The sequence below is a fragment of the Diabrotica undecimpunctata genome, chromosome 2, assembly GCF_040954645.1.
Source record: "Diabrotica undecimpunctata isolate CICGRU chromosome 2, icDiaUnde3, whole genome shotgun sequence".
Lineage (NCBI taxonomy): Eukaryota > Metazoa > Arthropoda > Insecta > Coleoptera > Chrysomelidae > Diabrotica > Diabrotica undecimpunctata.
Window position 1 is genome coordinate 60,538,123 of NC_092804.1, and position 24,376 is coordinate 60,562,498.

The following is a 24,376-nucleotide window of genomic DNA, read 5'->3' on the forward strand; positions in this document are numbered from 1 at the left end:
TAAAGGTTAATAGAGTTCCCATTAACAACATTAAATATGCTGACGACACTGTGATCTTAGCTGAAAATATTGAAGATCTTCAGAGACTGGTGACCAGAATAGCGGAGTTTGGAAAAAAATATGGCCTAAAAATGAACGTCAAGAAGACGAAATTTATAAGAATATCGAAAACTCAAAGAAATAATGAGAATCTTCTAATAAACAGAAGCAACGTCGAACAAATGGACAAATATGCATATTTGGGAACAATAATTAACTCCACAAATGATTACATTCAGGAGATCAAAATCAGAATAGAAAAGGCTGGAGCAAATTTCAACAAAATGAGAAGAGTGCTATGTACAGGGGATTTAAAATTGAAACGACGAGTTAGGTTGGCGAGGTGCTATGTTTTTTCGACTTTATTTTATGGAATGGAATCTTGGACCTTGAATGCGACATCAATGAAAAAACTAGAATCATTCGAGTTGTGGGCGTATAGAAGAATTCTGAAAATATCGTGGACAGAACACGTCACCAACAAAGAGGTTCTGAGAAGGATTAATAAATAAATAGAAATTTTAAATACAATTAAATCAAGAAAATTGGAATATCTCGGTTTAAAAATGCTGAACAGTATTAATCTCAATCTCAAAATAACTAAGCGCTGGTTTGCATGGTGAGCGTCGTGTCGTTAAACATAGAATTCTTCGATTACACAAATTCCAAGACAAAACTTTCGCTTGTGTCTACCCATCCAGATTTATTTTACGTTGCAATGAAAAATAAAACAACAAGCAATTAAGGTTTGCACTTTACACAACATTTGGTACCAAATTAAAAGTAAAAAAAAAACTCAAAAATTATTATTTTAAAATACTTACAACACGTTTTATTGTTCCAATCATCGTGTTCTGCTGCAGGATTTTTTCTATACAAATGATCCCAGTATTCATCATCATGCTCATCATCTGAAAATATTTAATATTTATAACATTTTAGTAGTTTAGTTTAGACTAAACATTTATTTTTTTTTCTTGATATAATCAATAATTATCTGATACAGTGTTAATTGCGGATTCCGACTTAGGACTACAACGACTCATCGGCAAGACCAACTCGACCTGTGAGCAATTTGGTATGAAAATAAACATTAAAAAAACCAAAGTGATGTCAATCCGAAAAAACCAAAACGTACCTCAACCTTGCAAAATAAATGGGCTCATTTTAGAACAGGTCAATAGATTTAAGTACCTGGGATGCTGGATCGATAGCAGCCTAAATCCTGATCAAGAATAGAACAGGCCAGAAAATCTTTCGGAAAAATAAAAAAACTGCTTTGTGATTCTCGAATAAAACTCGAAATTCGACTACGTTTATCAAAATGCTGCGTCTGGTCGACTCTTCTATATGCAGTTGAAACGTGGACCCTTAAAACATCAACCGTAAATAAATTGGAGGCTTTTGAAATGTGGATCTACCGGAGAATAAATTCATGGACATACTCAAAATTTCATGGACATTGCATACCTCAAACGAAGAAGTGCTGCATAGAATAGGCAAGGAAAGAGAACTTTTTAACACGGTAAAAGTTAGAAAAACATCATACCTAGGCCACATACTGAGAAATAATAAGTACCAGTATGCCCAACTTGTAGTGAAAGGAAAAATCGAGGGAAAGAGAGGCCTAGGAAGGAAAAGACTATCGTGGCTCAGAAACATACGACAATGAACAGGGCTAATTTTTGAACAGCTAATAAGAACAGCTGAAGATAGAGAAGAGTTTAAAATTGTAGTAGCCAACCTCCATTGAGGAGAGGGCACTTTAAGAAGAAGAATCTATCTAACACATTTACTGGTTCATTTTAATATTCATAAATTTACTAATTGTAAAATACACCGTAAAAAGTAAAATCTTCAGACACGAAATTTACATTTATAATATTTATTATTATATAGGAAGAGGAATCTCATAACAAAGAAACAACGCATTAGTATATGAAATAGAATGATAACAAGTAGTTTTGAATTTCAGCAAAAAATAATTACAAATAGTCCAGTCGTCCTTCATTTACTCTGTGAAAAAGCTGAATTTTGTTGAATGTCAATTTTGACACCCCAAAATTGATGCAAAAAGTTTTCCACTACTATCATTGGACTTCCCCATAAACCCCCATTAGGTAATGTGAAAGATTAAAGTGAACGTTTTTTGGCATATTTCAAAATTAGGCAAAAGCAGTGATCGGTCAATGAAAGTAATTCATTTTATTGATTGACATCTACTGATATTTTTCGATAGAATGGTTTGATAAAAAAATATATAATTTTTATCCTCGAGTCGATACAAATTTTATTTAACGAATTGATTTCACGCACGTAACCGACATTCAAAATCGACGGTCGCTGCAAGCATTGTTTCTGAGAGAACGGTTCATTCTACAAAAAAAGTGCCAATAAACAATTTTGATCAAAATAATTTTAGCTACATTTCTTGTTTAAAATCTTTTTTTCTACCACGGCTTACATAATAGGGTAGTTGGGGGTAAAAACACGCACGGGGCAAAAGAACGAACCTCATTTAAATTTGCCGTTCATGTCCAGTTTGAACCGATTTTAGTTACAAACGTTTGGCAACAGTGTGCAGTATGCAGTGTGTAACAAGATTAATTTGTGATAAAATCAAATTGGCATGTTTCGTTGAATTAGTTTATTCTGGTACTTTCTTGGCTTAATTGTGGGTTACTATGTTGAGTTTTCGATTGAGGTTAGGTCCTTAAAATCCCAACAGATGGTTTTGACAATGTTGCCGAATGGGGCAAAAATACGCGAGAGTTATGGGGAAAACTACGAATGCGTATTTTTCCCCATTATCATGAATTAATTTTGTTCCTACTTATTGCGGACATAAATATTTAATTCATCTAAATCTTGGTTTCTGTTTTAAAGAAACTACAAAAAAAATCAAAGCGCAAGCCTTTAACAGAAGTTATTTTGTGCGAAGCTCGTGAACTTATTAATAATGGCGTTTCTATACGTCAGACAGACTTTTTCTAGAAATTGTTTGCTTAATTCGTAAACACCTACATGTTTTTACAGCAAGACCTAATCATGACTACTCCACTAGAAATTCAAGCTGTGATATGTATTTACCTATCCCATCCACTGAGTTAGTAAAGAAATCTATATTATTTTCAAAAGAGGTTAGTCTTTGTATGTGGGTATATTTTATATAGTTATAAAATATACCCACATACAAAGACTAACCTCTTTTGTTATACGTGGTATACAGCCAGCTACAGGAATTATTTTCCTTGTGGATTTTATATTATTTTCGGCAAAAATATTGTACAACCATCTCCATTTGACTTCTAAATCTACAACTTCGTTCCTTAAGTTTCGTAAATTGACAAAAGCCTATCTATCTGAAAGACCATATTATTTAGTGGAAGAGTTTCTTAACGAATAACTAAGAAGTTACAGTACGTTTAGGTACAACCAACTAAAGTAATTTTTTATATATTTGGGTATCATATGCAGCAACTTAAACTTATTCGTAAACTAGTTCGTAAGGTTTTATTATTCAATTTTAAATTATATTATTTAAAATTAATTTAAATTAAATTTAATTTTAATTTAAATTTAATTATTTAAATTTTATTTGTTATTGTTATTTTTTTGACTTTTTGTAAGCTTTGTCCATAAAATTGTACAATTTTCAGTGACAATAAAGCATATTTCTGTTATACAGCAAAAGCTGTAGGATTTGATGAAGCGACACTACGGCAAAGGTTGGAAAAAGAAAATGTTGTCCAGTCTTTACGCAGATTTGAAGCAGTTCTAACCAAGATCCAAGAAATCAAAAGTAATTTCACCTTCAGACATTATTATCTTCCCAAAAATTAAGATAAAAAGGAAACGAACAAGAAAAACTTTAAAGTCAACTCTACTAACATCGACACCTAATAAGGAGCGACTATTAGAAGAACAAGAAGAAAAGAAGGAATCATAAAAAGAGAAGCAAAGGAAAGCATTAATGAATAATCAACGAATCAAATTTTAAAGTGCTAAAGTTAGTGCTATGAAAAGGTAAGTTTTCAACGATTTATCATCTGATGAATTAATAGCACTCTCAATAAAGTATTGATTCTAGTGGCATTAATTTTTTCGATAGCGATGAAGAGCAAGACATTGATATTCTAGCAAATATTTTACCTGATGACTTTGTCGTAATGGAGGTTTTTGTAAAAAATCATACAGATTATTTGTCGCCAAAGTCTGCCAAGTAAATGATGATGGTTATGAAGGCGTATTTTTTAAGCGACTGGCCACAACATTTCGTTTTCGTGAAACAACAAAAGATGCCTTTTTTGGAAAGGACGATATTTTTTTAAAGCTTTCAAAGCCAACAAAAATGAGCTCTGTTAGATTTTTAAATTCAGTAGGATTCTCTGAGGACTTGTCCAAATACAGTTCTATTTTAGATTAACGTTCATTTATTAGTGAACTTATAGAACTACTGTCGATACTTAAAATGGAAAAACAAAATGTAAGCTCTCCTGTGATAACATTAGAAAAGTTCTAAACTGTTATAATTTCTGAAGACGACAGGAGATAACAAAACTGCGCGTTTTTGCCTCCAACTACCCTATTCTGGTTAAATCAATGTTTTCCGTTCCCCCCTCACTAGGAGTGGCAAACCTTTTTGTACCTTTTAAATTGAATTGATTTTGTAGATAACCGCTATTGGTTTATAATACTGACTTTGAATCTGAAACTATTGATACATTCGTGCATATATTAGATGTATACTACTTTATTGCTATTTCGATTGCAAAAGTCTTTGACTTATAAAAATGGAACAATAATTTTAGTCTGTGATTTCCAATATGATCCACGCTTAAAACAAACAATGCAAAACTTGCATTTTCTTGCGTTTTTGACTCATCTGTATATATTTTATAAACAGTTTAACCGAGACAATTCAGAATGCATTTTATTAAAGCTTGATTTAGGATATTACATTATGAATATTTCGAAATCTTGTGCATATAATGGTATTTTATTAAGTTGAACAATATTGGCTTGATAGTATTTCATATCCGTAAAAGCATCTGCAAAAGGAGGAGAATTTTTCTTTTGTCAATAGTGGTTTAAAATTTTCATTTAAAAATAAATTCATTTTTGCAATCAGATCACTGTTGTAACATTTATATTTTATTAGATTTTTGTTTGCTAAAAACAGTCTTCGAAAAGTTCTTGAGACTGCGAATGACACGATTTGATGCCCACATATGGCTCTGAAATATATTTTTAGGGAATTCAATCAAAAGTCAATTATGTAACAATAAAACACTGAAAACTTTGTTTTCAAAACTTCCACAAAATTTATTTTAAATTCTTATCACTACAGCTGTTTCGGCTGATTGCCTTTCTTAAATGATCTGTTTTTGGCATGGGTTTACACTTTATAGTCTCTAATGAAATAGGTTGAGGAGGGGAGAACTGTTTGTCTCAAGCTGGTCATTCAGAATTATATCTGTGTTTTTTAATTTGTTGATTTCCATAGATTCTAACAAAGATAGCTTAAGGCCTTTATTTTGAATGTGTAGAATTTTAAATTCGTCATTAAAAGAATAATTATGATCTAGAAGGTGAAATGCGTATGTAGAATGTTTTTCTATTATTGAAAACCCTTTTATGTTCTGCTATTTGTTTATTAAAATTTCCACCTGTTTGACCAATGTAAGTTTTTGGGCAGTCGCCACATTTAAGTTTGTACACACCACTGTGTAAGTGTTTTTTATGTTGGCTCTTATTGTTTTTAATATATTTGCCTAGGTTGTTATTTGTTCTGAAAGCTGGTGTTATTCCTTTCTTTTTTATGTGTTTGGCTATTTTTGTTGATATTTTGCCTGTATATGTAATCGAGCAGAAGGTACTCGGTTTTTTCTCTGGTGGTGGAAATACTAAGTTCAGGGCTTTCTTGTGTAGTTTTTGATTTAACATTTTATTAATTGTTTGTTCGGTGTATCCATTGTTTACTGCTATTTGCTTAATGATATTTAATTCTGTCTCAAAATTGTATTTTGACATAGGAATTGCTGTTAATCTATGTAACATACTATGATAGGCTGCCAGTTTATGTTGTGTGGGATGGGATGATGAATTGTGAATAGTCGTGTCAGTATGGGTGGGTTTACGAAATATGGAGAAGTCATGTTTGTTTTTAAGTCTGGTAATTTTTAAATAAAACAAATTTATGGATTGATTTTGTTCTGTTTTTATTGTAAATTCAATATGACTATGAAGAGAATTAATATACGATAAAAATTGGTCGAGTTGCCTGTTAGTTCCTGTGAAACATACCAGTACGTCATCTACGTATCTCCACCAATATAAAAACTGTTTGAATATGGGATGTTTTGAAATCTTTGTCTCTAGATGATCCATAAAAATTTCTGATAACAATGGGCTTAGAGGATTGCCCATTATAAGTCCTACACTGTTATTTGTATATAATTCATTATTAAATTCAAAGTAGTCTTGGTTTATGCAAACTTCAAGAAGATGTAAAATTTCAGATGTAATGATTGGATTTGTACTATTTTGGTCTAAAAGGTTTTTTACTAGAATAAAAGTTTCTGTAGGAGGGATACTAGGAAAAAGATTTTTTACGTCAAATGAAATTAATCTGGAGTTGTTAGGTAACTGAAAATGTTGTATTTTATTAACTAGTTCTATTGTATTTTTTATGGTAAATTTAGGTGAAAATTTAGTGTGTTCTAAAATAATCTCACAGTTTTTTTGAAAGTTTATATGACGGAGCTGTATAAAAAGACACTACAGGTCTTATTGGGTGATCCGGTTTGTGTAGTTTAATGAAAGAGTATAATTTAGGAGGCTGTGGGTTCATGATACTGAGGTATTTCTGTTCTATTGGATTTACTATTGATTTTGAATTTTCTAAAGCTAGCTTAATTTGTTTTTGATACTTTTCTGTTGGATCTTTGTGTAACGTTTCAATGTTTTGATTATTTAAAAATTCTATTGTTTTGTTATTATATTCTCTTTTATCTATAGCAATAGTAGTGTTACCTTTGTCTGCTTTTGTAAACACTATGTTGTTTTCTATTGATTTATTTTTAATTGAAATGGCTGTTTTATTCTCTTTGTAACAGGAATTTTTGGTTTCACTACACACATCTGTAATAGATTTTGCAATTATACTCTTTTCGATATTGTTAGCAGTTTTGTTTAATGCTACTTCACATTCTACACCTAAATATTCTAAAGTTTTCTGATTATTATGTTGGGGCAAGTTGTGTTTAAATCTTTTCTCTAAAAGTTGTATCTCGCTATTACTAAATTTAGTATCTGTTAAATTTATAAATCTATTGAAAAAATTATGGTTCGAAAAACTTCTTGTATAATGAATATTGGGATTTTTACTATTGCAAATTAGATTATTTAGTTTTTTACACTGTGTATTGAATATTTTATCTATTATATTATCTATATTAATTCTCGCGTTAGAATCTAGGATGTCAAATTCTATATTATTTAATCTATAATTTAATTCTGAGTGACATACCTTAAGGTATGTTAAAAAAAAATGTAAAATTTGTATGTAATGTAAAAAAAAAACAAGGAAAACTCGAGGTTGAGTCAAATAAGCATTTTCAGGTACCAAATAATCACCTAAACTGATAGTATCTGCAGAATGGCCAAAGCCAAGCCGACAAAAGAAAAACCAACCGAAGAGACAACGACAGAAAAACCAGCAAAGTTGGTGCAATAAAACGGTTTTGAGATACGAACAACCTAATTCTCTAGGCTAACGTAACGACAATGGAAACCGTAGAAAGTTAGGTCGGATGGACAGTTCGAATGGATACTAAAATGACAAAAAAAGTATTGCGGAGAAGTGAGCTCAAATACAAGAAACGAACCAAAATACCTTTGCAGCCTAATGTATGCAGAGATGCCCAAAACAAGAAAGAAGAAAAAACAGGGACAGAAAAACAGCTAAAAAAGCAAATTAATAGCCGAAACCACCAGCAATAATATTAAGGTCGGTAGGCATAAGCCAAAAGATTCTGCAAAAAGCAACAGAACACGTAATCGGCTCCTCAAACAAATTCGCCGAGTCTGGTAGACCAATGGTCTACCAATGGTAGGTCGAACAAGGAACAAAGAAAAAAAAAATTAACACAACTTTTACGCGAACAAGAAGTAAAAAAGCTCAATGCGATGCCTCCGTTTCTGTAAAAAAAATCTTTGCACAAGCCACAAAGAAAACTACAAACGGAGCCATGAAAAATACCGAAACCACAAATATAATTGCTAGATTGAATAAGCAGATGAAAAACTTTGTCTGTATGTTTGATAAAATCACAAGTGTCGTTATATACTACCCGTGTTTGTAATGTGGTAGGGGGTTTTGCCCACTTACTTCCTCATTTAAGGTACTTATGAGGGACTGACTTCTATGTATTCATCTTCAATTTCATTCTCCTAATCAGAATATATTTCTTACGTATCTACTATATCCTCTTCGCTATCTTAATAGTTGTCGTTTACTACCTCTTCATTATGTTGATCTTCACTGAGACAGTCTATCATTATACTTGAGAATTAAATTTGTAGGCAGTAAATTCTCCGAACTGTGAATGCGATATACCCACAAAATCGTTGCCAGTTTGTAATGATAGATATTCTAGCAATTTATCATTTAATCATTGACATGCAGCAAAATTATCATATTAATGATCGTTTTGTATTTGTTAAGGTATATAATAAAATTTATTTACTAACATCAATATTTATGTATAATATTATATTTATATACAATACTTATATATATATATATATATATATATATATATATATATATATATATATATATATATATATATATATATATATATATAGAAAACATCTAAAGTACGATAATATTCTTTGTAAAAGTCATACATGACAACATCGCATTCTAGGACCGGTAGAAAGGAATAGTAGATCAACGTTGTCATAATATAGAGAGAGATAAATTGCTCATTGACTTGCTAGCTTAGCATTCAGTAGCGTATCGTTCACACTATTGCAGTGACTTTTAAAACTTAACTTAAACTTAACTTAAAGACTTATATTTACCTTTGAAGTGTATACTTTTTATCACAAAAAAACACTTACTTTCTAATTCCATAATTTTGTACAAAACATACGAGACAAAGAAACTTTCTATGACATTAAATTTTTTTTAATGACATTTTTTGTTTGTTACAAAAATTAATTATCAAAAAGGCAGGTAGAGAGATTTACTCTGCTGTTATTTCAATGAAAGGTTTCTTTTCATTGGAATTACTTATATTTTTAATATACTAATTTACATAATTATGAAAATCCAATTCTGAACTTGCCGATTACATGAAGTGAACTTTTACTTTTAGTGAACATATAAACACTCACACATATATATTACAATTAAATAAAATAAATCGAATCGAATATACCTAATATATATAAGAAGTATTCATTTTTTTTTAAGAGCAAAGTATATTGGTACAAAATGTATTTGAGTTTAAAAACTAGGTTAACAAAACAAACTTACTTATATACGAAATACATCTTAATAAAATGGTTCGACCTCCACAGGAAGTTAAAATATTAATCATCGTATGAAGACGACTCATCGGCTGATGAAGAGCTATCACGGTCACTATTATTTACATTGATAATTAATGGTTCAACCGAAATGTCCACTCTTGTGTCTAAGTCCCACATTCTATCTTCTTCTTTTATAGTGTGTCTTATACAATTTTTCCAAGATTCAGGTGTGACATTTTGTATGGCAGTAGCTAACAAGCACTTCACCTCCTCCATTTTAAAACTCAAGTTTTCCCTTGCCACTTAGTTCTTTATTTGAGCCCACATAAGCTCGATAGGGTTCAGCTCACAATGATAAGGAGGGAGGCGATGTACAATTATGTTGTTTGCACGAGCCATTTCATCGACTGCATATTTCTTTAAAACGGGTATATGTATCCTCGCGAGGTTTAATAATTGTACTTTCAACATGTTGTCATTGAATGGTATTTTTTTTGAGAGAGCCAGTTGATAATTTCACCATTTCGCCAGGCAGTCATTGGTGATGGCTCCAACCGTCGACTGTGGTACGACGCATTGTCCATAACAACGACAGAATTTGCTTCAAGGCTTGGTAGAATATTTGAAAACCAACCTTCGAATCTTTGAGCGTCCATTTCCTCATGGTAATCGTTGGTTTTCTTGGATTCGAATAGTAACAAGCCGTTGTCCAAAAAACCCGAATCGCTGCCTATATGTGTTATTATGAGCCTCCGTCCTTTACCCACTGGTGTTTTTAATCCTAATGAAAGCTATTCAATGAAGGCTTGTCGACGACTTTTAATTTCCAAATCTTGCCACACCTTTGAGACAGTATGATCTTGATTTAGCCAAGTTTCATCTAAATGTATACTTTTCGTCCTTCACGACGATACTCTCGTATTTTTTGTAAGTAATTTCTCCGCCACAAAACAATTTCATCTTTTTCTAAAAGAACACTATTCCTGCTACTTTTTATATATTTAATGTTCATTTGTTCTAATGTTCGCAATAAAACACGTCGTGATATTTTGGATATTGAATTATCGGAATTTATTTCAACTTCAACTTTCTTTAAGGTTGGGATTTCGTTCCGAAAAATTTCCTCCGAATAGCATATTTGGTATGATCTTCAAGCTGAATGCGTTTTCTACCTCTGGTGTTTCAATGGTTTCAACAGGTCCATCATTCAATTTGCCTTCACTTTGTTTAAAATTGTTTACAATTCTGTATACACTTCTCGTCGAAAATTTAGTCAAATCACTACACAGGGTAACTACATCGTTGACCGACATACTTTTATTCCTTTCACGGAGTCCACAATACACATTGAATATAATAATTTTTTCTCCCATCGAAAAATTTGGACGTCGTTTACTTTTACTGCTTTCACTTTCCATATTACTCACAACAGTAAAATAAGTGTTCACTGCTTAGATAATCTAATCGATATGTTAGTCATGTCCTGCGGTGGGGCCACGATGAGTAGAATACTATTTTGCTGACGTCACGTTGCGTAGCGTCAACGACGAATAGAATCGACGGTTGCTGGGCAACGTGACGTCAGCAAAATAGTATTCTACTCATCGTCATCACACCACTGTTTACCTCGATAGCAAAACAACTGAATACCTAAGTAGCCGACTTTCACCGACTATCGCGGTTTTAGGGAGGTGTAACTATTACCATCTAAAATAAAATTATTATTTATTGTAATTAATTCAAATTTATAAAACAATAATAAAAGGTAATGGGTTGTACAGCGATGTAGTATATCTTTTCTAAGTAAAAATATTAAGAGAAGTAAAAGTTTTGATTCTAAAAGTATGTCGAGTGAGAGATAAAAAAAATTGAACGTATTAAACGAGCACTAAAAGATGTATGTGGCGTCCTTCATCATTTTTAGTGGCGAATTTTGATTTCTTGTCCCAAAAAACTCCAGCTTACCAAATTTCGTGTTGTTATCCCATGTCTATCACGAAATATTTAAAAATAAAAGTTTAACTTTGACCCCCTTTATTTTGGTTATTATCAACTTTCGTACTAAAGTAAGTTAGTTTAAATCAGCCTATTTTAATCTCAGGAATCTAAGATTAAGTTATGGCCATTCGTTACCAAACACCATGTATATTATATTAATTATATAATAACCCAAATGTCATTAATAATCATATTAAAATTAACATAATTATAAATAGGTACATATTTATTTAATACAAGTAGCTTTGTCGTAACTTCTTATAATATTTTTCGTACGCCATTGGAAGACCTACAATAGCAATGAACCATCACTATTATTTCCAAGAATTTACTGCCTAGATTTCTGGATTCTGACTATAGTCGTTGTAGTTGTTCTTGCTCTTTTTCAGAAGATGCCATCGATTATTAGTTAATAAAAACAATTTTCAGAATACTATTTTTTACCTTTTATGAAATACAAAGAAAATACACCAAATCTTTCAATACGTTTATCTGTGAAATTACTTTGTAATTGTCGCTTCGCAACTTGCTACCAAAAACAAACCAATGCACTTGTGTAGGTAATATGATACACTCACTAAACATAGTTGAGAGATGGTCAAGAAATACAGGCCGCGGCTGTTGGATTGGGTGGGAGAAATTAAAATAAATTTGAAAAACATTTCGCTCCGGACTGTGAGTCCTCGTGCTAGTTACTGAAGGTTGAAATATTGATACATAATATGAAAAATAAGATCTTCTAAAATGTTTCTATTTGTCATAAGCCCTTATGTTAATTTTAGTTTAAAAGGAAATAAGTTTTAATGTAATTTATTAAACTGTTGGCTTACCACAGTCTTCTTCGTCACTACCATTTGGACAATCTGCTACACCATCACAATTTTGATTTTGAGGGACGCATAGGGTATCATTTGCGCATTGGAAATAACCATCAGTACAAATTCCACGTGGAATCGTTTTTAGTTGTTCTGTAATAAAATAAAAATAATAAATATATTTTATATAAAATTCTCCCAATAATAATTGGAGATAATAAGAGTTAGTATAAGATAATATTAGATTTCATTGAATATAAGATTACGCTTTTAGTTTTATAATTAGTCTTAAGATGAAAGAAAGCTCTCGGAGAAACTCAAGTTCTAAAAACTAATATTGGCAATGACGTCTATTACTCAACGATGAGGGTATCCAACTTTTGCAAGTTACTTCGAAAAGTTTAGCACAGTTCTTTCACAAAACAACACAAAAAAGTGATTATTAAAGCTGTTGTCATAAGATTCTTTATTAATTAAATATATAGAATAAACATGAAGACTTCAACATCATCGCAAAATAATGATGAAATGTTAAGTTGACAAATTTACAAGTTGCAGTTTTACTTAAACAGGTAGAGAATTACAACTATCCTGGCACCGTCATCAATCACAGGAGTGATTACTTGAAAGAAATTAGGGAGCGCGTAAAAAGAACAAGTAATAATTTTAACAAACTGATAAAAATGATTTTTACAAAAAATCTGAAGCTGGATTTGAGAGTTAGATTTGCAAGGTGTTACATTTTTACGACACTATTATATGAAATGAAGACAATGAAGTATTTGAATTGTGGGTATATAGGAGAATTTTTAGGAAGACATTTTTAAATCTATAGACTGGGACTATAAAGGGATTTGTATTAACGGGAAATATTTAAATCATCTAAGATTTGTAGATGATGTACTCCTGATAGCAACAACTATGGAACAACTACGAATAATGATTTCAGATCTAGGAAAAACATCTCTTGAGAAAGGACTAAAAATGAATCTAAAGAAAATTAAAATAATGACTAACACAGAAGACAGATCAGTAATTACCATAGGTGGAACAAACATAGAACACGTCCAAGAATATATTTACATAGGACAAGCTATCAGAGCAGACAAAAGTAACCAAACTGAAGAAATAACCAGAAGAATAAGAATGGGGTGGCATATGGAAAACTCTCATGTACTATCAAAAACCAAAAAATACCTTTAAAATTAAGAACGAAGGTATTTAATGCTTGCGTCCTACCTGTTCTGACATTTGGTGCCCAGACGTGGACGTGTACCAAGAGCAACTTAGATAGAATAAAGAAAACTCAAAGAGCTCTGGAAAGACAAATGTTGGGAATATCGTTAAGAGATAAATAGAGAAACGAGTGGATAAGACGCAAAACCGAAACAACAGACGCTGTCGAACATGCATTGAAATTAAAATGGAAATGGGCTGGGCATAACAAAAGATATCAGGATGGACGATGGAATAAAGAAATTGGTCACTGAAGAACATATGCTGCAAAATGTCAAGAGGTCGACCGCAAATCAGATGGAAAGATGACATTGAGCAAAGCGCAGGTCCAATGTAGAAAAGACAGACAGAAGACAGAGACGAATGGAGACAAATGGGAGAGGCCTATATTCAACACATGAATAGATTTTGGGCTATATAGATAGGAGAATTGATTGAATTAAATTAACAAAAAATATCACTGATTAAACATGTAATACAGAATGAAGTCACGAGAAGAATAAACCTCGGAGGTATTAAACCGAGTTTGTGTCTTAATGTTAGTATTAGTAATTCTGATTGTAGATCTGTGATTGTAATACCACTGGAGGTATATGCGGTGTAGATCACCAAACCCGGGTATCAAGGATAATTGGCATGGTTAGAAATCTACCAATCTTAAAAATGGATACTACTCAAAGAAACAATATAAAGCCTCTGAACCAGGCTGATAACGATAATACTAAAAACTATTACGAGAATATCCAAAATTCAGATGAGATTTACCATAAACAGCTTTAGATCGCACAACACCGGAGACCAAGAAATATCCCCAAGTGCTGAAAAAGAAATAAATAGATATATGCGATTTGCAGAAAACAAAAATAAATGGAAAAATACAAGAAAAATTAGCTGAACATATACTAATTTCCAGTGGAATAACAAAAGACAACAGGTGTAGCCTTATCAATACACCAAAGATATCAATATCAGATCAAAGAGCTTTAATACGTATCAGAAAGGATTATAACAACAAAGACAAGAATAATGAAGGAAGACCTAAACATCTTCGGACTATAAGACTAAGAAAATATCAACAACAAATCTACTAAGAAGTAAATTGGACCTGAAGGGGCAGCTGGTGACACTATCTACGAAAAGCTCGAAACGCAAGTGGAGGATTAAGTACTTAAAGCAAACAGGCTGAATATGGGGGAATAAAAATATCGGGAAAGAAATGAAAAACAGAATTTACAAAACAATCATTAGACCAATAACGACATATGCAGTAGAAACAGAGCTGAAATGTGGAGGACAAAAAGGACTGGGTAAGCAAGAAAATAATAGAATGGACAGATCCTAGAGACAGAATGACAAGAAAGAGAGTGGTAAAGATAGAGAGAGATAATTTGCCAATAGGAAGACGATTACTAGAAAGATAACGAAAACAATGGAATGACAACTTACTGGGGGCACATTAAAGAACAGACGAGAAAAAGAAGATTGTAAAAAGAAGAAGTTTACATTGTCTGAGAATGTACTTATTTAATAACTCCAATATTCGTAGTCTTTTGGATGCATCTTTCCTTGTATCATTTTGTCATGTATCCATTCTTCCTCCGTTTTTGTTCTAGAGTTTGCAGAATTTTTCATATTTATTTAAGCCGGAGTATGTTACCTCTGAAGATCAGGAAAATTATGGGGATCAATCTGGCAATATAATGTTCAAAGGAGATCAACGTTATCGAAGTTAATATATTAATAGATCTTTAATAAAATAATGTAGAAAAATAAATACGTTCTGTTATAAAAAAATGTTATTAACATAAGTAATTTTCTCCTCACTCATTTTTCTTGTTAAATATAGTGGAGCAATACATACCTAAAATCCAAAGTCAGATTTTTATTTATGGTCTTTTCCTGAGGCAGACGGATATAATATGAAATACACCTGTCAGTGAATATGTTATCCGCTAAAAGTGTCCTACTTTTCAAGCATTAAATATAAGTTCATTGAATATTCCATCAAAAACTGAGTCTGCACTTTGCTCAAGCAATATTTCTTTGTAATAAATTATTTATTCAAAAATAAGAATTTTTACAGTGACTTTTGCATATTGACAAAGGAATATCGGAAATATATCGAAAGAGATTTTGTTTAAAAAGTCACTTGCAGAATTTATAACGCATTTCAATTTTGTTTGGTACACAAGAGAGAATTTGAATGATTTGAGTGTTGGCATATTTTATAAGTATATGAATGTAAGAAAATAGTCCAATTAGGTTAGATTTTTACCCAACTCAACTGTATAGAGAGTTGTGTGTGTGTGTGTGTGTGTGTGTGTGTGTTTTATTGGCACTGGTTTTGACAACCAACTGGCCAGTGAATTTGTTTTGAGTTCTCTCTTTACACAAGATATTGTTAGTATTTAAATTTAAAACTATTGTATTGACAGTTAAGACATGTAATGTTAGAAACTTATTTACTAGTTTACTTTGTTTTTGCTGTTTTATTTTTTGTATCTTTTTTTTTATTTTTTAAAATTTTTTTTTAAATTTTTTTACTTTTTTTTATTTTGTTTTATTTATTTTTTTATTACTACGCTAAGACATAAACCCGATTCGACACCTCGGAGGTTTTGATCTTCTTAGTAACTTTTTTTTATTTTATTTTTTTTATTTTGCTTTCCATTTTTTTTATTCTTTATTATTTTTTTTATTGTTTTTTTTTATCAGAGCTTTAATATAGAGAGTTAAAATGTGTAGTATGAGATAAAACAATTTTTTAATGAAAATATGTCTAAATATACAAAAAAAAACGCCAAACTCATTATTTTGCTCATAACTTGTCTATTTAGAGGTCTGACATCAACAGACAACTAGTAACAACAAGTAAACTAAATTAAAATCGGATGACAAACAAGAAAGTTATTGCAAATATAACAAAAAAAAAACGGGTGTGGCAGTCCAGTGGGACTGTCGGTAGAAGTTATACTTCTATACACGCGTTCGCCGTTATAAATTTATATGGGAGTCAATCTGCACAATCATTACATATTTAATGCTATAGGTAAGAGAGAGCAGAAAGAGAAAAAGAATTAGGTATATAGGTATATGGTGCATCGTTTGCTTATATAAATATTTGACCTGTAATAGGAGTATAGTAAATGAAGGATTGTATCAATATTTTAATGAAAATATATATTTTTATTTTCATATATGTATAAAAGAAGTTGAATGCAAAAAAAATTTTTACACATACTCTGCAGTAAAATTCATTGTTTATTTTGTTATTAATATAAAAATTACAATACAATACACTGCACCATAATTCAATATAATAATACAATACAAATTAAAATGCAATATTCATAAGTAGGTATTTAAAACTGCCAATATACATAACTTACTTTACGAAGATAAAAATAAAAAACCAATAACTCGGATTATGTTGTAAATTTTCATTTTATTTTAAAATTTAGCATTTTTGCGTATATTACATATATTTAATAACATTAACGTGAGTTTTTTAAATATTTCAAAAATAAAAAAGGAAATTCATATTGGGATTCGAACTCACGTACACCAGCGTATGAACCAAACACGTAAAAGATTTGCCAATTAGACATTAGACTAACGGATTTTAAAATTGACAGTTGTGTGTCATACAGTGATTATTTTGAAATACAAAAGCCTAAAATAATTATGAACATTTAATAAATAATACAAAACATATCACATATATAATAATATTAATATCTATTATATTATATATAATATAATATATTTATAATATTAAATATATATATACAAAAGGAACATTTTTACTCTCGAGAGAGGAAGAGAGAGAAAATATATCTTATGTCTCTCTCTTACTCATTATCTTACATATGTAATGGTTTCACAGATTCACTTCCGTGCAAATTTCCAACGCCGACCGTGCGTATAGAAGTATAACTTCAAAAATCGCTTTTTTTGAATATTGCTAATAACTTTTTTATTCTTTATTAAAATTTGTTTAAATGTAACTGAAGTTAAAGTTTATATTGTATTTGAATTATTTGCAAAAGATGGTCTAGATCGGTTAAATGGCTTTTGCAAAATTGAATTTGTTTATAAGAGTTTTTTAAAAATGATCTAATTTCTAAGGCTGGTCCAGATAATTTAGCTGAATCTTAATAATCATATTTTTATTATTTTTTACAATCTTATAGTAAGAGCAGCAGAGTATGAAGGAGGTTGGGCATGGAAAAATTTTTCGGACCGTGGAAAAAAGCGACATCTTTTGATGTTTACCGCTGCCACCCACCACTTCTTCTTTTAAGTCTGTCAATTCTTCTTTTTTGGCAATCAACTTTGCTTTACCGTAGCTAACGTCAACTGTCAATTATTCCTTTTTTCGGTCTGTCAATTATTCTTCTTTTCGGTTTGTCAATTCTTCTTTGTATCAGAAACCGTCATCAGTAATTTCAACTGTCAATCCTTCATCTTTTCGTCGATCAACCTGTTAAGTCTTCTTCTTTTCGATTTGTCAATTGTCCTTCTTATCAGTAACTGTTAACTGTCATTTCTTCTTTATTTTCGTAGCCAATGTCAACTTTCAATTCTTCTTCTCTTCCGTTGGTCCCATTGGACCGTTTGATGCGGCAAATGAAAGAAGATAACGAAAATATTAATATAGAAATACAGACACATCCTAAAGGGCACTACACAGCATCGTTGTTATTAGTAAAACGTATAGTTACATGTTAGATAGGGTAATATGGATGAAAATATATGTATAAGGTAAATTTGATTTCATTTGATCATAATTATTTTTGACGTATAATAAACCTGTAATGTAAATGCTGTAAGTTTACCATAGCCAGTTGCGTACTATACTTTATCTACGACTCGCAAGTAGTTTATAGTTATAAAGTTATTATTGTAGTTGAACATAAGTCTCCGGTTAGAGTATAGGTTGGTCATAGACGGTTCTACGATCGCCATCAGGCAACAAATTTACCTAATCATGTTTATAACATACTTTGCAGATATGCACGTAATAAAAGTCTACCGTCCTTTTTATACTCTGAAGAGAACCATCAAATGTTTAACATTAAAATCTGTCATATATATTGAGAAAGAAACATCTAATACATTTTTATAGTATATGTAGTTTAAGAGTGGGTATATATAAACGTTAATACAGGATAATAATCAACGAAAAAGCTTATGTTCAACGATTTTGTTTATAATAAAGATATATAGATCTAACATGGGACACATCGTTGTAAAAGGGGGGAAAATTATTATAAGGAAAATCGTTGCCAATTTTTTTTAAAGACGTATATTTTTAACCTCTGGGAAAAAAAGTTAAAAAAAGTTACGTTTATGTAAACAAAATTATTTAATAAAAAATAGCATTTCTTAAGCTTATAAACATTAACAATAACTCCGGAGAATTTAGTTCAATGGTAAAAAATATTTAGTAATCTAAAAAACAACTTTTAGAAAATTACAACCTTTAAGAGTCAAGAAAGCCCCTTTTTTTAAATCACTGTTACGTTAACTAACAACATCAAGGACTGAAATTAGCCAATCTTTTAAGAGAAAAGTCAAAGTTTTAACAAAACTTTTAGCAAACAAAATGATTGAAAACTGTTTAAATAGGAGTGTTGTAAATAGAGTAATTTTCGTTTCGTCTAGAGTAAAGGGGGTTAGCCTAACCGAATAAAGAGCCAGCCGTGCTCTTCAAAAATTTTAACAGTTTCAAGATAGAGCGCTCGGAAAAATGATATATCTCTGGTTGTACTGGACTAAATTTTGCTCTTTCTTTATTTAAACTGGAGTACAACGTTAAAATAATAACATTTGTCGTATGTTCTTTGCAAGATTATTCACAACAAAGCAGCTTATAACTACGAGATGTACAAACCTTTTCTTAATTCACAAAAAAATTCTAAATAGTCTTTTTTGGACACTGACGAATTATTTTGCGCCATCAACACCATCAACATGCTATGTTTGCGGTGAATTAGGGGCAGGTATTGAACAATGGTGGCGATGCAGATCATGTGGCATACGGTTTCATGCTGATTGTACCTCTGTAGATAATCTGTACCTCAGAAGACTTTACATCATGAACTTCATTAACTTTTTTAAATTTTGACCCAACAACTTTTTGTATTTTTGTATTTTTTTTTAAATAAAGGGCTTTTATTGGTTCAATTGTGCTTACTTCCCTTCTTTCAATATCATTAAATGTATACACATTAATATATGTGTCTTTTATTGTTTTAATTTTATGAATTATTTATGTTATATATAGGTGGTCGATATATATATATATATATATATATATATATATATATATATATATATATATATATATATATATGTTTGTAGGTCTGATGTAAATAAAACTATTTAACTTTTGCTTAAACGTTTCGGCAAATTTGCCATTTTCAATGAGCACTATTTTATTTTATTTAAGGAAAGGAATACACAAAAAATGGACTAGAAATAAATCTAGAAAAGATCAAATATTTAACAACAGAGCAAGAACCAGTGAGAAACTTGGAAATGGACGATAATAGGGAAATTAACGGCACTGACAAATTCAAATATTTAGAATTCATACTCTCAAAAAATAGAACCACCGAGCAAGAGATAACCAGCAGATTAGCACAGATAAGAACACGTTTTAAACAAATGAACGGGGTACTGTGGGATAGACAGATTACCATAAATACAAAGAAGAGAATTTATAACACCTTGGTACGCAGTATAATGACCTATGGAGCAGAGAATTGGGTAATAAATAAACGAAACAGGTCCAAAACCACAGCAACTGAAATGGAGTTCATGAGAAGAAGCTGCAGAGTGACAAAAATGGATCGCATCAGAAATGAGGGGATAAAACGAAGAATGGCAATAGAACAAGACATACTCAGCTACAGTGAAGAAAAACGTTTAATTTGGTATGGGCATGTCAGAAGAACAGATCATACAAGGTGGATAGCAAAGATTTCGGATTGGAGCCCAATAGGGATGAGGGAAAAGAAGTAGACGCCGAAGATCATGTAGGGATGAAGTGGACGAGGCCATGGAAAGACGAGACCTTAGAGATGGAGAATGGCACAACAAAAAGGACTGGAGACGTTGGCTGAAAGAAGGAAGGCGGCGACAGCTGTAAAAATCCTTGTATAGATAGATAGATTTTATTTTATATTATTACAACATTATATTTTACAATTAAAAAGGATTAAAAAATTGTTATCTGACATCGATAGTTGACATCTGGCAGGTATCTTAAAATAGGAATGGTTCGGGGTCGTATTTTAAATATTTGCCATAGTGCATTTAAAAAACAACTAAACTTATTAAATTGATACATGATACATATTGGAAAGATCTTTGATGTCAGTATTATTCTTGATGGAATTTGGATCTTTTTTTATGCGAATCATCTCCAATATGCATCTTTTGTTGTAGTTTTGTTTTTTTCCAAAATCTGTACATTTTCAAAATTAAAAGAATGGCTATTTTCTGAAGATTGTTTGGCTAGGGCTGTTATGTTTAATGCTTTGGTTTAGACACTATGTTTGTGTGCAACCATTCTTCTATGTAGGTATTGGCGTGTTTGTCCAAACAAAAACAATCATGTATAGTTACAAAACGCAATTGATGCGACTCCATAATATAGAATTAAATTTAAAACGATTGGTTTTCCCTCATAATTTTCTATGGAATCACTAACAGGAGAATTTTACTGTCATTGTTCAGCAGTCAACAGTGCAAGAGCCGTCCCTGCACGGACCACAGGGAGCATGCATCGAACACTAGCGACAACGACACCACGCGTAGCTGTAAAGCAGAAATAAGACATTCTTTTTTGGTTTTGTTAATTTTAAGTTTTTATAAAATTATTATAATAAAAGTGTTAAAGTCAGAATACCTAAATATTTTTTATACAAGGAATACAGTCCACAATACTTCTCAGAAGTATTGAAGGCTCAGAAATAAAAACTTTATTCAGTCATCATGGCATGTGTTTGTCTTTTTAAAGACGAATTATATGCTATGATTTTTTCTGACGGATATTCTCAAGTTAAAGTTGATTTGATGGCAAAACGGCAGGCCCTGATAATATACAAGCAGAACTACTTAAACTAATGGACAACGAATCAATAGCAGTAATCGCAAAGATATTCAACAACATATACAACTCTGAAGAAATACCAACAGAATGGCCAAAATCTGAGTTTATTGAACTTCCAAAAAAGCCAGGAGCCAAAAAAATGCGAAGATTACCGTACTATAAGCCTCATGAGTCATCTCCTAAAATTGTTCTTAAAGATAATTCATAAGAGAATCTACAAGCTGTGTGAATGTCAAATTTCCTCCCACCAGTTCGGGTTCACAAATGCTGTTGGTACTAGAGAGGCTTTGTTCTCAGTACAAGTCTTATTCCAGAGATGCAGAGACGCCAACTACGACGTATACGCATGTCTGGTTGATTACGAGAAAGCGTTTGATCGAGTACAGCATGCCAAAATGATGCAAATACTAAAAGAAACAGGAATTAACAACCAAGATCTGAAAATAATTAGAAGTCTCTACTGGAATCAGAGAGCAAATCTCAGAGTTGAAGGTGAACACACTGACTATATGAAAATCATGCGTGGAATGAGGCAAGGCTGTATTTTGTCTCCTCTAATCTTCAATCTGTACTCTGAAAGAATATTTATCGAAGCTTTGCACGAAACTGAAAAAGGTATTCTACTAAATGGTTACCGGCTAAACAACATCAGATATGCAGATGACACCATAGTATTTGCGGACAACTTAGAAGACCTACAAGTTCTTATGAACAAAATCACGTATTACAGTCAACAATATGGACTCAATATAAATGTTAAGAAGACAAAGCTTATGATAATTAGCAAGAAAAGAATAACAGAAGTTCAACTCTACGTCAACCAATCTCCTGTAGAAAGAGTAAGGCACTACAACTACCTCGGCACCATAATAAATGAAGAATGGACCAACAACCAGGAGATTAGAGCACGCATTGGAAAAGCTAGATCCACCTTCAATCGGATGGGGGCCTTCTTCAGGAGTCACAACCTCTCTCTTGATACAAAAGTAAGAATGCTGCGATGCTACGTCTTCTCTGTCCTTTTTTTATGGTGTTGAATCGTGGACCTTAAACGAAGATATGTGCAGAAAACTGGAAACATTTGAGATGTGGCTATATCGGAGAATGCTTAAGACTGACCGAGTAGCAAATGAAGAGGTCTCCAGAAGAATGAATAAGAATCGAGAAGTACTGACAACTATCAAATCTCGAAAGTTACAGTTCTTCGGACATATTATGCGAAATAAATCTAGATATGCTCTCCTTCAGGCCATCCTGCAAGGAAAAATATTTGGAAAACGAGGTCCTGGAAGAAAAGAACATCTTGGTTAAAGAACCTCAGAATCTGGTTCAATACAACATCTGTGCAGCTTTTTCGCGCTACTGCAGATAAAATAAAGATTGCCATGATGATCGCCAACATTCGTAACGGATAGGCACATCAAGAAGAAGAAAGTTGATTTCATGTAATCGAATCAACTATCTAACAAGTAAAGTAGTCCCAGGAACGCAACTCAACAATATTGGCAATATCATTTTAAAGTCGTCTACTTTAAAATGTATAATGTATGTCTGAATTGTTAATATAAATTAGTCGGATAAAATTAAATTATTGGAAGAATTTTTCACCAAGTAACAAAAAAACAAAATTTGTTTAATTTACTAATGTTTGTATTTTGAGAACGATTTCCGAAGTGGAAATTGAAACGTCAATAAACTTACTTTAACCTTTAATTGTGGCTTATTCGCATTTAAATAGTAAATTAAGAATTTCTAAATTAAAAAAATGTTAAGTAAACATGTTTTTCAATTGTTTATAATAATTAAAATGAGCAATAAAAACATTTAAATCACATTTCATAATGTGACTTTTTATGTAGTTACTACAGTTGCGAAAGATGGGTACAATGGGTCAACTAGTTTTTGAACAATTATATTTCTGTAACCTGTTTGAGAGAACAAAGGTCCTTTTCAAATGGCTGGAAGGGTTTTTTCAAAACTTAAAATGTTTTTGGTCAGATTCTCTTTATAAGATCTCAAATGTTCATGTTTTTTAAAAACTCTAATAATGTTTAATTGTTTACTTACAAAAAATTGATGCAGAATGTAGTACCATTATAATGGACCGCCGGAGTGATGACGTAGATTTTATTGACATATGTCAGTTTCACTTTCCAAACAAACCTTGTTTAGTGTGGATAATTTGTATTTTGCGTTATTTTTTCATTTTTTTTACAGAATCTTTCCGCTTTTTGCAATATCTAAGTATTCTAATAGTTATTACAACAATTTTACAAGGTTGTGTAAATAATAAAGCATGTTGTTTTATAAAAATAGCAATAAAATGCATGTATCAATAAAGTAAGGTTAGAATGTCTTTAATTTAAACTTTTAAACTATATTTCATAGAAATAGAACACTGAATTATGATGGTAATATCGTAAAAAATACTATACTTAAAAGAAAAATCAGCATAGGAAGCAAAATTTTAACTTCATAGAAATTAAAAAAAACTTGAGATTGGGCATTTCAACTTTTGTTTGGAAAGTAATAATACCAATATAACAGTTGTGACGTCACACTCCGGCTGCCCATTATATTAACAATATCCCTAACCTACCCTCCCTAACCTGCCACGCAGTAT

The 24,376-nt window shown here is 31.4% G+C and overlaps 1 protein-coding gene across 2 annotated transcripts in view; it reads right to left on the reverse strand.

Moving 5' to 3' along the window:
* Lgr4 (Leucine-rich repeat-containing G protein-coupled receptor 4) overlaps positions 1-24,376 on the reverse strand; it is an 832,616-nt gene that overhangs the window by 362,932 nt on the left and 445,308 nt on the right. For both annotated transcript variants that reach the window (XM_072523012.1, XM_072523013.1), the window contains 2 exons: positions 12,411-12,548; positions 864-950 (listed from right to left, as the gene is read on the reverse strand). In XM_072523012.1, the coding sequence (XP_072379113.1) occupies positions 864-950; positions 12,411-12,548 (225 nt within the window). The remainder of the gene's footprint in view (positions 1-863; positions 951-12,410; positions 12,549-24,376) is intronic.